The sequence below is a fragment of the Puma concolor genome, chromosome D1, assembly GCF_028749965.1.
Source record: "Puma concolor isolate L17-30 chromosome D1, mPumCon1.1.hap2, whole genome shotgun sequence".
NCBI lineage: Eukaryota > Metazoa > Chordata > Mammalia > Carnivora > Felidae > Puma > Puma concolor.
In genome coordinates this window covers 16,205,072-16,219,673 of record NC_141676.1, presented here as the reverse complement: position 1 = coordinate 16,219,673, position 14,602 = coordinate 16,205,072, and the positions used below count along the sequence as shown (strand labels likewise).

The 14,602-nt window shown below is 45.9% G+C and overlaps 1 protein-coding gene across 12 annotated transcripts in view; it reads right to left on the bottom strand.

The window, feature by feature from the left end:
- Positions 1-1,723: 1,723 nt before the first annotated feature.
- Positions 1,724-14,602, bottom strand: part of CELF1 (CUGBP Elav-like family member 1) — a 72,981-nt gene continuing 60,102 nt past the window's right edge. For 9 of the 12 annotated variants that reach the window (XM_086677440.1, XM_086677434.1, XM_086677433.1 and 6 more), the window contains 7 exons: positions 14,134-14,295; positions 11,589-11,664; positions 9,954-10,082; positions 9,508-9,618; positions 8,647-8,832; positions 6,140-6,283; positions 1,724-5,748 (listed from right to left, as the gene is read on the bottom strand). In XM_086677440.1, coding sequence (XP_086533566.1) covers positions 5,621-5,748; positions 6,140-6,283; positions 8,647-8,832; positions 9,508-9,618; positions 9,954-10,082; positions 11,589-11,664; positions 14,134-14,295 — 936 coding nt within the window. In that variant the 3' untranslated portion in view covers positions 1,724-5,620. The remainder of the gene's footprint in view (positions 5,749-6,139; positions 6,284-8,646; positions 8,833-9,507; positions 9,619-9,953; positions 10,083-11,588; positions 11,665-14,133; positions 14,296-14,602) is intronic. The other 3 variants (XM_025927952.2, XM_086677430.1, XM_025927953.2) reach the window with 3 other exon arrangements.

The following is a 14,602-nucleotide window of genomic DNA, read 5'->3' as shown; positions in this document are numbered from 1 at the left end:
AATTGAAAGCAAAATGTATTGGCAAACACGGATTCTGAATACACAGGAAGGGGAGCCTCGGCGCCTTCTGCCAACAGAGGCGGCTCTGTGCAGTCAGACTGTGGGGTGCACGGCAGTCTCGCTCAGGCTGGGGTTCCTGGCCTCTTTCCATCCAATCACCCCTTCCAGGAAATTAAGCAGCCTACCATACACTGGGCCTCCATTTGGCCGCCCTTTCCTCCTAGTAAGAGTGGCCTCAAGCATAATACTAGGCAACCCACCGGGTCCCACAGAAGAAACTCTGCCAGGACCCCTTCCTTCATCAACCCCTGCATGGATGACGCTAACAGTGCTTCTACCTTCCCCACCCCCCTCCCCCCCCCCACCCCGTCCCTCGGCTACCCCTCTTCACCATTCCCTGGACAATCCTACTTCCCAGCTCTCCCACCCGCCAGCAGCTTAGGTCTGGGTGGAATCTATCACAAACTCCTCCCTCTGCAACCTCTTACCTCCACAGATCCATCCCATGACCTCTAGTCTCCTCTGGCCTCTCCCTCCGCCATTCACATTCTTACTCAAGTCCCTAAGACCCTGAGGCTGGATGGTGCCACAAGAGAGGAGAGCAAGTTCCCCTCAGGGAACCAAGGAACTGGCTTGCCTGGCACCCAGGGACAGTAGCTATTTGGCTCTTCACCCAATTAAAACAAAAACAAAAACAAAAACAAAAACAAAAACAAAAACAACAAATCCCTGCCCTCACCCCCACCCCACTAAGCTAAGCAAGAGCAGAGCTGTGGTGAAGAGCCAGTGTGGGGTAGTTGGTGCCCAGGGCTGTAAACAGTGTGAAGACTGTAGTATTGTGCTTGTCACCTAGGAAAAGCGCTGGCAGGTATATTGCCGCTTAGTGCATGGATGGCCTCCTCCGAGTGGTTAAGAGCACCCTCCTTCTTCGGGGCTGAGGGACACTCACTACCCCTAACGCGCTGAACCTCTTGCCCACCCGCGGCCACCTTCTGGGTTCTATCTCTGCTCCTCGTGCCTGTCCAGGCCCCCTTCCCACCCATCTCTGAGCAGAGCAGCCAGCTTCCGCCGTCCCCCCCCAACCCCCCCAATGCTGAGGCCTGGAGGCCACATGAGGTGACAGTCTAAGTGCACAGGCAAACGCTCTAAGGGCAATAGAGGAGAAAGTTGCCACTTCAAAATAAAACAATACAATCTTGAAAAAAATAATCAACCCCACAACAATTTAAAACAGCTTCTTTGAAACCCTTTTAAATCGGTCAGTTTTTGCACAAACTATAGAAAACAGAGAGGTGAAGGTGATATATACGAAGGTGTGAAGAAACAGCAGGAAACATGCAAAACTTGTTTTTTCTGGGCATAATCTTAGTAGGAAAGGAAAAAATTCAAAACAAAAAAACACAAAAACAATACAAAAACAAAAAAAAAATCAAAGCATCACATTTTGCTGTGGAGACTGTAGGAACAAGCATGGAGGCGGGCACAGCGGGGCTGAGGGGAAGGGGCCAGAGGGATTTGAAGGCTCCCTGCAGGGTCACTACAGGGAAGAACCACGAAAGAAAAAGAAAAAGGGCTGGCTGGGGCCCAAATTGCAGCCTGCGGTCAAAAAGGAAAGGGGTTCAGGTGTTTTCTGCAGTTGAGAACTCAGAAAAACAAAAAGAACACATGCGGTCTCCTCAAGCCCCACAAACTATATCAGCAAAATGTGCTCAGGAGCCTCAAAGGTTTTAGTGACATCTTTTATTTCATTGTTTACTTCAAAGTTGTCTTTAAAACTAAGCACACAGAGAAACAAAGCCTAGAAACGGACTGGCTGTGTGTTCACAGAAATACAAACACCACGCGGTATGTGCTAGTAGGGCTGCTCTGAAGACAGTTACAAAGAATTGGAATCACAAAATCAAGTGGTTATCTTATGAAGTTCTAGAAAAATAGATTTTTTTATATTCAAATGCAAGTTTAAATATTTCCCCTTCAGCAGTCGTTCTAGCAAAACCAATTTGGCAGCACAAAAGAAAAAAAAAGGAAAAGAAAAAAAGAAATAACAAAGAAAGAAACAAACATAATAAAAATACACGTCAGCATCAAAGGTCAACACAAGGTCAAAGGTGAGAGTTCAAGCATCAGAGAAGCTGAAGAGACAGGGATTTGGACGATGTACTTGACGCCACATCGACATGCTTTAGGCACAACGATGAACAAACGGCAGGAATCTAGAAAAAAAAACAAACCAGAAAGAGGGAGACCCACTGAGTTACACAGAGCAATACATCCAAACAGAGAGAGAGAGAAAAGGAACACTCACTGTGTACAGCCCTGAAATGAGGCGGGCGGGGCGGGGGCTGGGTAATGACAGGGAACTTTTGCACATGCTAACAATGGACACAGGGAAAAGTCAAAAAGGACATGGAGGACACCAAGAAAACATCCAACTGCCAGAGACAGAAGGGAACCTAAGGCTTGGATTTCCCGAGGCGCCCCAACTCGTCCCAGGAAGAAGGTAAGGTCTCTCTGGTGGAGCAGAGGTGCAGCCTCCCCACTCCTCAAACCCAGGAGAAAATAGAAGACCATGGCTGGGGTGGGGGAACTCTCTAGGGGAGAGGGCCAGGATTTGTCCTCAATTCTACAGGGATGGCCTTTTGTTTCCAGAAATCCAAGCTTTTAGTTTCCACACAGGCCCTGGCCACTCATGTGGGACCCAGGAGACAGTGTCTGGCTGCATTCAAGGCAAATCAATTTCATGATAAAACCCAAGTAAGAAACAAAACTATAGCAGAAAACACATTTATGTAAGTGAAACCCCCACACAACAGAAAAGGATTGCTTAAGACTCGACTGCTAGTCTCCACTCTCCGAGCTGAACCCTTCCACACCGTGAGACTTATAGGGGAGCAGCTTCTTCACAAACCATCTTTGGCCTGGGGAGAGAACTGTGCTCAAGGGCAGTGCTACTGTGCTCACTCGCTGGGCAGGAGAGAGGAGAACAGAGAGAAGTGCCTGGTCTCACCAGCTGGCCGCTGTGGCAGCCCAGGGCCCTGCTGTGGCACATGCTCCTTTTAGAAAAGAGAACTCACAAGCAGGTATGAAACCTCTGGGGTCTGCTATCAAAGGTGGGCTGACTGCACCTTTGCCTTTCATATTATTCAAAAAGGCATTTCAGAAGGTCCCGGAGCCCAGGACAAATCCATGGACAAATAATTGTGAAATGGGGCAGGAGGGGGATGGGAGAGAAAGTAGGGAGGGAGTGGAGTTCTGGGCTTTGGAAAACCCCATAATGGCCAAGGAGGAAGACAGAACAGAAGGTCAGCTATCACAGCACCGGCAGCACCCTGGGGAGCACAGCTCTCTCCTCCGCCAATTCACAGCATTAACTCCTTCCCCTCTGGCAGATTATTAGCTGGGCTGCAAACGGGCCACAGAGAGTCAGTAGTTTCAATCATACACAGCACCCTGTGTGTACAACAATCACATTCTGGATTCTACAAAATCCTGGCCTTTTCCAGAGATATAATTTAGGTAATAAATATTCTCCACCCCGGAGCTGTATAAAACTTCTATAAAAATAGAAACGACATTCTTGGTTCCAGCCGGTTGGGATTCAGAACAGCGCCTCCCCAACCTAGCATTTTTTTCTTTTTTTCTTTTTTCTTTTTTATTTTTATTTTTTGCATTTATTTAAAAAATCCCATCATGACCCTGGAAGCCTTTGGAACAGTTTTATCCTTGAAACACAGGACACATTTCTCCCAGTGCACGGAATTCAAGTTTACGTGGTTCAGCTTAAGAAGTATGTTTCACGTTTCTTAGAGGACAACAGACCCAAGTTATCACTATGAGAAGGGAACAGCTGTCCCTGCTTCAATGGGATAATCCAACACCACCAAACTATCTGTACAACAGCAAGACGGTCAATCCCTGTCTGTGACCCAAAGGGACAGCATGACAAGGAGAGAGTCCCCATCTGACTTAATACCAAGGCAACCCCTTTAATCTCATCTCTGCTGTTAGGGGTCAGGACCGATGTTTGTGAGGCTTAAGATCCCAGGGACCCTGTCCCTGGCCTTGGCTAAGAGTCATATCCCAACAGGGCTACCTCTGCCCAGGTGCACATTCCCAACAGCGCGTCCTTTCTGGCTCTCCAGCCCCACAGCATTTCTTGGAGCAGAGGAAGGGCCCAAAGGCTGTGTGGGTCACAGGCAAGAGCCGCAGTGATGCCTGTGGGAGGCAGCAGGGAGCTAACTGTAAGCATGAGGACAAAAATGAACATGGTAATACTGAGGTAAATGAACACTAAATCCATATGGAGGCTGTAAACGTCCTGTTGTCTCCTCTGTCCCCAAGAGCAGAAGGGGCTGGAGTGGTTAGAAGAGGGGCCTGTCTTGGGGGGGCGGTGGAGGGCAGGAATACCACATCTGGGATCCCTCAACCACAGAGGCAAGCAAAGATTTCTCATCCTTTTACGGATAAGTGCTGGCCGCTGACAAATGCAGCACTCTGGCTTAAAGGTGCCTTCTGATTCAGGTACACCAAGAAGAAGGCTCCCCCCCACCCCCCGCCCCAATTCAATGGCTTTTGATCACTCTGCTCAGGAGAGGTGCGCCCTTCAAGCTAGATACTGTAAGCTCTTCTTAGATCTACCCTCATGAGAAAACTGTGGCTTGGGATGGAAGTGACACTCTGCTGTGGTCAAATCAACTACAAGGAAGGAAACCAGACAGTGTCTTGCCTAGAGACCTTGTTTAAAGGGACCTATTAGAAATGGGCCGTGGTCTAACAATGTGGTGTTGAAATAAACTAAAAACGATCTTTTTGACCGGCTGCTTCTCCTTAACAGCCATCAGCCAGCCGGAGCCAATCCAACACCAATGGGTGGCTGGAAAAGCCGGTAATGGGTGATGTCTCCCTGCATGTTGCCTATGTCAAGCTAATTTAACAAATGCTTTATTTCCACAGAACTGTCTTCCCCTTCTTGGGAAAGAGCAGCAGAAATTCTGCACAAGAATCTGAAAAACAGGTGGCAAGAACTCAGTAACTCCCCAGAAGATAGCTATGGAGGCACTTCAGCCTGTGGCTCCTGGGGCCATTGGGTGTGGGTCACTGTCCTCACCTCCAAAGCCAGCCTCGCCTCTGCCCTCCCCCCGCCCGCCCCCAAGGCTCTTGGGCACCAGTTCTCATTTCACCCACTCTCGCACTCAGGGAGATTCTGGGGTCAATTTTTGGTTTCACTCAGTCCTCTCTTGGGGTAGTGTGGGGAAAGGTCTGATCTTTTTTAATGCTTCTCCATTCCCCCTCCTCCCCCCAGGGCGGTTTGATGTTGGTCCTTCTCAACACACACTGGTTACAAACACAGCAAACTTTAAATAAAGAAAAAAACTCAGGATATGGCACCTAAACTCCAAAGTAAAACACTGGAAACCAAAGCACAAACTCGTCCTCTGTACGAAGCGAAACTCCCACAGAAGGCAGTAGCCGAGTCTTCGGGGCAAGCTGTGCCTGCGAGAGTGGCAGGGATCAGGGTCCAGGGCTGTCAACACACAGCCTTAGGGCTTCGAATCATTAAGGGTGCTCCTCCCCCACTTACCAGAAGACCCTCTCACTCCAGTCTCAGAGGGGAGCACGCTCAGTAGGGCTTGCTGTCATTCTTCGAACGTTTGAGCTGCACTTTAAGCCGCTTCATTCCAATCTGAAAGCCGTTCATGGACTGGATGGCAGCTTGAGCCGAAACAGGATTGTCGTAACTTACAAAACCTGTGTATCCAAGCAGAAACCTGGGTGAGGGACATGATGAGCCAAGAGATATCTTATGAGCATAGTCTCAAATCCCAAATTTCTCAGCAGGGACAAGAATTCTGGAAATTGTATCACATGAAACAAATTAGATTCCCGACAGTACCACTTGACTTCTACATGGCACTTTTAAGTTTTCTGACCAACTATTTCCATACATTATTTTTACTTCCGGAGCAACAGTATGGGTAGAAATCCATCATCCATAAACAGCAATAAAAAAATTGATCTGCCCAAGGTTGAGTTAAATGGTAACCCAATTCAAACCCTGCTCTTCCTGCTTTCAGACCCTTTTTGTTCTCAGTGGTAAAGGCACTTAACCCTCCCGACACCAAAAGAGAAGCCAACATACCAAAACACTTGCTCAGGTTTGTCTGCTTGTCTATGAAAACCTTGGCAGACACGACATTCCCAAAGGGCATAAACATCTGCAGCAGGTCCTGATCTCCAAACTCCTGGGGCAGGTGGTAGATGAACAGGTTGGCTCCCTCTGGACCTTCAAAATACCCAGTGATCGAAAAGGCATCAGTGTTGGGGCCCCTGGGTGGCTCAGTTGGCTGAGGGTCCGACTCTTGGTTTTTGCTCAGGTCATGATCCCAGGGTCATGGGATCCGCTATCAGCACAGAGCCTGCCTGGGAATCTCTCTGTCCCTTTCTCTGCCCCTCTCCCACTCTTACTCGCATTCCCTCTTTCTCAAAAATACACATTTAGAAAAAAAAAAAAAAGGCCTTCAGTATCAGTGTCAAACTTACCCCCCACTGCTTCTCATTTCTACCTGCATTAAAACAGTCTGTGTCCCAACACACAAATTCATTTGGAGAACTACAGATTCTCCAAATACGAAACAGGAACTAAAGGGCAATCACTGAAACAGACTCCTTCCCACTAAGGCGTGTCAGGATTTGACCTTGTGGGAGGAGCAAGTGCTGAGACAATAAACTAGGCAGACTTGCATGTGGTGCAATAAAACTGGAGAGTAAAGGCTTGTACAGAAACACAGAAAAAGAAGTAGAGAGAGATTATAAACATAACAGGTTTCCAAACTGTGCTAGAAAGTATCGGGACAGCAAAGAGAGATTGGCAGTTGTGAGGCAGGAGGTGGGGGCCGGGAATGACTAAGGGACATGAGGGAATTGTGGGGTGGGGGGAGCAATGGAAACATTCTCCATCTGTAAAGGTGGTTACATGACTGTATGCATTCATCAAAGCTCACAGAGCTGTATGCTCCCCAAAGGGTGAATTTTACCACATGTATAGTATACCTCAATAAAAAGAAATGACATTTTAAAAAGTGCCTATGATTGGAGCACCTGGGTAGCTCAGTCAGTTAGGCATCTGACTTCCATTCCGGTCATGATCTCACGGTTCATGAGTTGGAGCACCGCATCAGGCTCTCAGCTGTCAGCACAGAGCCCACTTCGGATTCTCTGTCCCCCTCTTTGTCCGCCCTTTTCCCACGTGTGCACACTCTCTCTCCCTCTTAGGTGTCCAACTTCGGCTCAGGTCATGATCTCACAGCTTGTGGGTTTGAGCCTGCGTCGGGCTCTGTGCTGACAGCTCAGAGTCTGAAGCCTGCTTCAGATTCTGTATTTCTAATTTCTCTCTCTGTGCCACCCCTCTGCTCATGTTCTGTCTCTTTCTCTCTCAAAAACATAAAAAATAATTTAAAAAATTAACATTTAAAAAGAAAAAGGTATCTATGATTAACTCTGGGCTCAAAACCAGAATGTGCTTTCTTCTTCCAACCATTTACACTCAATGACTTTCTAACCAAAGGCAACTTATTATAACTGCAGTCCAGCCATTCTCCAGCCACCCAGCCTCCCTGCTGTCACCAAACACATTACAGAACACTACTGCATCAGGGCCTTTGCACTGATGAAACAGAGGTGTTCCTCTGCCCGCATTACCCTTCCTCCTCTAGATGTATGCATTGCTAGCTTACTTCCTCAGGTCTCTGATTAAACAGCAAGTGAGAGACCTTCTCTGACCATTCTACACAAAATGCTGTGCCTCTGGTGCTCCCCATCCCTCTTTCCCATTCATCAGTCTTCAGAGCACCATATGGAACACCTCATGCTTTTCCTGCTTTAGACTGTCCCTCTCCACAGTTCTTCCAGTTCCTCCACTACCATATCCTAGGTACAGAAGCATCTTGATTCAGAGCAGGTGAGGATGCACCGTACCAGGAGTCCTTGCTGCCATGGCGAGAGAGGCTATGTGTCTTTTCCCCACATCAGTGCTTAAACCTTGCCAGCTTTGGGCTGCAGAAATCCAGTCAAGTATGAGCACAGAGGTGTCAGCAGGACTTTCTATTGATACAAACCACCTTCACGCCTCTTTCTGCCTAGAAAAGTCTCCTGAATTTAATCCCATTTATGCCACAGCACACACTTCCCAATCCATCAACCCACGGGCCATAATTTTCTGTCCCGTCACCTTCAGTGCCTCGTTAATTAGGAAAAGCACAGATCAGAAAATGAGGAAAATGCCAAGTAAGAGAGCTTAAAAGGGACACCTTGACAGAAGATATCCTCTGAGAAATTTATAATCCACAAAGATGACTTCCTAACAAAGACAGATTGTCAAAATACTGTCACACGGTAAGGTCAGTATGCTTCTTCATCTAAAACCTGCAGCCAGATTACAGGAGGGCAAACACAGGTTCTCATGTGAGCCACATCCAGAGAACAGTCCCAAAGCAGAGCACACTTCTCAGCACAGAACTTCTCAGTCTACCCTTGACACTGCCAAAGAAAAGCACTGATCTGACCACCTCAACGATCCTCCTGGCCTCTGCCCTGCCTTCAGCTCCGCCTGCGGGGAGAGCGACCCCCTCGTCGTCCTTCCGCACTCACCTTCCTTCTGGCTTCCAGCAGCACCGATACTCTGCTGTGTCAACAGGTTCTGGTTGTACAGAGTAGGGAGTGCCGCGGCAGCATATTGCTGGATTCCCGAGTAGGCCTGCGTCAGGGCCTCCATGGTGCTCCCGGTGCCGTTGGAAAGACCACTGCTGCCCAGGCCACCATTTAAAGCAGCCATCCCTTGGTTGTGGGGAAGAGCAGGATTAACATATTGGGAAGACTTGACTGACGCCAAACACAACTCCAAGGTTTTCCCTTTTATCTCTCTCTCAGCTTCTCCCTGACTGGTCAGGTCTCAAGACACTCACCAGGCCTTACTGCCAATGGGAACATTAAAAAATGCCACACGCAGGTGTGGCTCTCCCCATTACATTCTTCCTACCTGTGTGAGACATGACAACACTTACACATGACCTGCTCCATTTTCTCTCTGGCTTTCTGCTACTTTCTCACAAAGCTGGAATGTGGCAAAATAAGCATCCCATGTTTGGAGACTAAAAGGGGTGTGTGTGGTTTACGACAAGATGTGGGTAAACCCTATTATCAAAATAGCAGCAAATTCTATGTGCCTGACACTGTACTAAGCCATGAGCTCAGCACTTTACCGATGTTTTCATTTACTTCACAGCCCTCAAAGTATTCTATTCCCACTTCACAGATGAGAAAATGACCTTAGAAAGGGGGTATAAGGTTATAGCTAGTTAAGGAGCAGAGGTGGGATTTAACTCAGGTCTGACTTGAAATCCCACCATTATTCCTAACTTCACCGGGCCACCTTGTTCATTCCACTGGGGACCCTAAGATGTGCTACCTGAACAAAGAATGGCCTGATGGCATCCAGGGGCTGTCTCTCACCTGCCAAAGAGCTGACGTTGAGGCCTGCCGTTGCTCCAGCTAATGTCTGCAGGGCTCCAAGGGAGGCGATGGGGTTGACAGAGCTGCTGCTGCTGGAGCTTGGTGAGGACCCTGTGACCAGAAACCCAAGTGTTAAACTTGAGCCAACACGTGTTCCTCATGTCAACAGGAACCAAAGCACAAGAGTAATACTACTCAAGTATTCTCTTCATAAAGAGGTTTTCAGTTACTGATTCTGGTAACTGTCACTGCGGGACACAGAGTCAAATGACAGTTACAACAAACTCAAAACTGTGAGATTTCTCTTAAGTCACAAGATGACATTTGAAAATTAACTGTTCATAATCTTGACCCCTTTGGAAAGGGATGTTAACCACTCTCCAGAATGACAGACCCCTCTCTTGGGATTCTGCACAAGGCACACTGGGTTCCGGTGACATGCTTACCTGAACTGGTGAGTACGCTGAGGGGGCTGCTGGATGTAGTGAGAGCATTGGTACCACTTGGTGTGTTCTGAGCTGCACTAGCTGCAGCAGCTAGGGCAGCCAAATTCTGTAACTGCATTGCATTTAACCCTGCAACATCCAAAGCAAGAGATCAGCCAGCAGATAAAGGTTCCTCGTAACCACTCCAGCAATGACCGCACACACTGGCGAAGGCTGGTCCCAAAAGGACCTCTTCTAGATAAACCTTACATGTAATACTACAAGGCTCCAAAAAAGATTCAGATATCACTCAATTCATTAAGAAACTTGACATCATTTCCTCAGAGAAGAGGTATCTAATCCAACAGCATGACACCCCAAGTGAACATTCACAACAGGGACTGGCAATTAGGAAACCAGGAGAGGGTTAGGTCTGTGGTCTACCATCACACCAGGTGTCCAAGAGAACAACAAATGACAAAACCTATGGCACAGAGCAGGACTGCATCTGAGCCCCTCGCTCCCACTTTATGGGGGATTTGCTCTTTCCAGCAGAGGTGGACAGGCAGAAAATGCAGCAGGATTCAGGTGGCCAAAGGAGGAATGACAGGAGGGGAATACACGTGAGAACAGCAATAGGAGAAAGACTAAGGAAAAACCACCACTTTAATAGCAGATTACTCATCAGAAAGAAGAGAGAGAAAAACAATGCGCGGGGGGGGGGGGGGGACCTCCAAGTAGAATCCAAGCAACAGTTAAAAGGAACAAGAAATCTGAACTGCACCGACAGTGTGTTGCAAACCATTTATTGGATCATGGAAAAGCAGATGGGAAGTGGTTTGCAGGGAGTTAGGAAGAATAAAAAACGAAACTACAACAGAGATTTCCAAAAACTTAGCAACTTTCGAAAAACGTACCAAACTCCAGGTCCCTAAAGACAAAGTGAACCACTATCAAAATTTCTCACACACTAAAATGCAGTTCACCTAAGACTACCCCTTTCTCAAATACACTTGCTGGGCCTTCACCCACTGCAGAAGGGTTAGGGGCAGAGGCCCTGGGACTGCTCCACTCCCTACCTCCACTAACTTGTCTGATGGCCCTACTTTTGTCTGTGGAGCCCCATTTTGTCATCAACTCAGATATTTGTCAATTAAGTTTTCTATGCATGTTAACAGCAACAAAAGGTAATTCACCTAAGAAATTAACACGTATAAGACACAGAGGTAAATTAACTGCCTAGATTTCAGCAGTTTCTGGGTAAGTCATTTGCATGGATTTCTTCTTAGACTTTACAGATTCACTGGAAAAGTCACGTTATTGTGGAAATAAAGAGTTCCTGCAATCTTCTCCTTATCAAAACGGCCTCAGATAGCCCACACATGCTAACACCTCTTTTTCCATCTTCCTCCTCAATAGAGACTTAAAGGGGTGGGAGTATCAGACAACCCCAAAGCAATCTTGCATCAGCAACTAACAGAGCCACCTTCTAGAGACAAGGCGGTTGAGTTCTGGGATGTGCATCTTGCGTTGGGTTTATGTAATGAGTGGGAAAACATTTGTTTTCTGTACAAACGGTGCAAAACTCTCAGACTGTTGTTAGCTGGGTCTGGTGGCCTGGTGGCTGCTGCTCCTCCACAGCAGCGTAACACTTACCTCCCATTGGGTGGAGGCTGCTCAGGGTGTTGAGGTTCCCAGAGGAGGCAGTCTGCTGAAGGAGCTGCAAATAAAGCTAGACATTACACCAAAAAACAGAACAAGAGTGAGAGTGAGGGCTGGTTCTGCATCTGGGATAACTCTACAGCACAGCAAAGCGAGAGTGCAGAGGCCCCCAGAGAGAAGAGAGTTGAAGACAAGAACCCAAGCCAACACAACAGAAACATGAGGCTTATGACAGCACAGGACAATACGACACAGCTAAAGCCCTGGCCCAGAAGACATTTACAGTCACTGAGTACTGACCAAGCTCAAGTCCCTGGGCAACAGAAAGGCAGCACAGCAGAGGACAGAAGTCGAGCAGAGAACCAAGCTCAGCTATGCAATCCACTGCAATGAGAGTCTGCAGATGGAGGAGGACTGCCACATCTAGTTCCTCGCTCCCAAGTTCTTAGTTCACTCCGCACACATCTTATTTTGCAGATTGTTCCCACCTAGGCACTCAATTTCTACTTCACACTACTATTATTTTAAATATCAAATCTAAACCATTTCAGGGTATTTCTTGGAGTCATTCTTTAGTGGCGACAACGGAACACGAAAAGACCAATCTTTTGATGCTATATATCCATACAGCCCCGTTTATCTCCTCCCCCACAAAACTGGTCTTCACTGTTACGGATGACCAGATGACTGACGAACGGACTGATCATGATCAGTTCAGCGTATATTCTTTCAATTGCTGCCCCCTAACAAATACAACAAGAGGTTGTCCATGAGCTTATGGATCTCCATGATCTTACTATCTTTGCAAACAGCAACCTTTGACTAACAAACCGGCTGAAAACCTTTGCTCCATTCAAAGCCAATCACTTTTCCTCATGTACAACTGGTATCCTCATTTCTGAATCCTTTATTCAACCTGTTGCCCATTTCCATGAACACCCGATCTGGTTCCTCAGTCATCATGAATCCCTTTAGTCCATATAGGTTTTAGGTTCTCAAACCTCCAGATATAGAATGAGAAAATGTATATACACACAATTTTTATCAGCTTCTCAATGGGGTCCACACCCCACAAAGATTAAGAACCACTGCTATAGTCTAAACAGACTAGAGGTTCAAGTCCACCTATTCCAGAAAGAACCTTATAATTAATATTAATGTACTATCATTTATATACCACATGTCCTCATTTTTGTCTTCTTAAATACCCTGGGCAATGTGCTCAACCCCAACTGGTGGGCTGTGCATTCTATACTTGGCACCTTCATTTCCTCCCTAAATGAGAACAGTTCTGAGGGCAGGGATCATGTCTAACTGAAACAAAAAGACCGCAGCTCTCAACAAATACCATCATGTGCTGCTGGATGTGGTGATGGCAATAAAAAGGAGACTCTACCCCAAAAAAGAGCTCCAAAACTCTCTAAGAAAGGCGAATGCATATAACGGAGATCATTTTAAACGCATTATCATTTTGGCAGAAGACTAAAATAAAATCTCTCTGAATTTCCTGAACTTACAAGCAATGTTCTAGCACTAAGAAACAACTTAATCTGATGAGATATACCAACCATCTATACTTTTTGACTTCAGAGAAATACTAGCTGGAAAACTGGGATTTCTTCTAACATTTTAGAAATATGAAGACCAGGAGGCAGCAAATTAGCCAAAACTCAATACTGGGAGACAGAAATCATTGCCTTTCTTGTTTCTGTATAGGACAATGTTTTAAAGGATGTTTTAAAATTTAAATGTTTAAATTACATACTTTTAGAGTAAAAGTATGTAATTATTCTTATGTGTATATTTTTGGGACTATCCATACGAATCTATTGGTTTCACCACTGATTTTCCTTCATTGACAGCTTCACAGATGAGATAGTTTTAAGTATTTCATACTGCTATTCTTTTAAGATTTTAAAGCAGTGATAATCCCCTGTAACATATTTGTAGATCTAGTAAATCTAAACACCAAATTAGAGCCTTTGGACTACATAAGTCAAACTCAAGAACAAGATGGAAAGAGTTAAAGGCTATCCATCTATAATGTAGGGAACTCAAATATACACCTGTAATACTCATTTAATAATGTCTGTGCCAGTATCTTGCTCTCTCAGTGGAAAGAAACATTTACCATACTCTTCAGGAAAGACTCAATAAGCATTTAATTATGTTCTCTACATCTGGGAGAAAGAAATATGGAGATATTTGGTAGTTAAGATTCTCTTAGGATTTTCTTTTTAAAAAAATGAAGTGACAGGGACACTGGAGATATTTCTAAATCTTTGATCAGGAAATCAGGATTTCACTTTAATAGTAATGGAAGTCTCAAATTATAACCAAAGTTGTGTTTATAAGACAGAGAGAGAGACAGAGAGATACACTAACATAACTTAAAAGAATATTGCATTGCCTAAGTTTTACGTAAAATTTTGATATGTTAAAGTCGTAAATGCCATTGTGTCTATTAGCTAGGGATGGCACAAGAAGAAAACAGCTGGGAGCTTGCACAGTCTGCAGAAAGCAAACCACAAAGACTCACTGCTAAATACTGGGGTCCAAGAGTATTTAGACCAGCAAGGTTTCCCCACACAGATGCTGCGCTGATTTGCTGCATCTGCTGCTGGAGCTGCTGGGCCATTCTCTTCTGTTCTTTGTCCTTCTGCGTATCAGCAAATTTTACCACCATGGGAGATGAGCAGCCCTATGAAAACACCAAAGCCAAAGGGTGAAAGTCCTCCTTCTACACGAAGGAAAAATCCTCCTTTGTAGTGACACACAAGATGCATTCTAATTTCATTCACTGCCACATGACTCTCTTCCTGACAGACACAAATGGCAAAAAGACAAATTTAAAAGGGCAACTTCTAATATGTTAATTTTTTAAAAAGCAATCATTTTTTTCACTTTAAGATGCTTAGCCTGCTTAACCTTTAGGGCAGTCAGATGCTGCAGAACTTTAATGGCCAACTGTCCTAGCACTCTCAGGCTAAGGAACTTTTCCCTTTCAT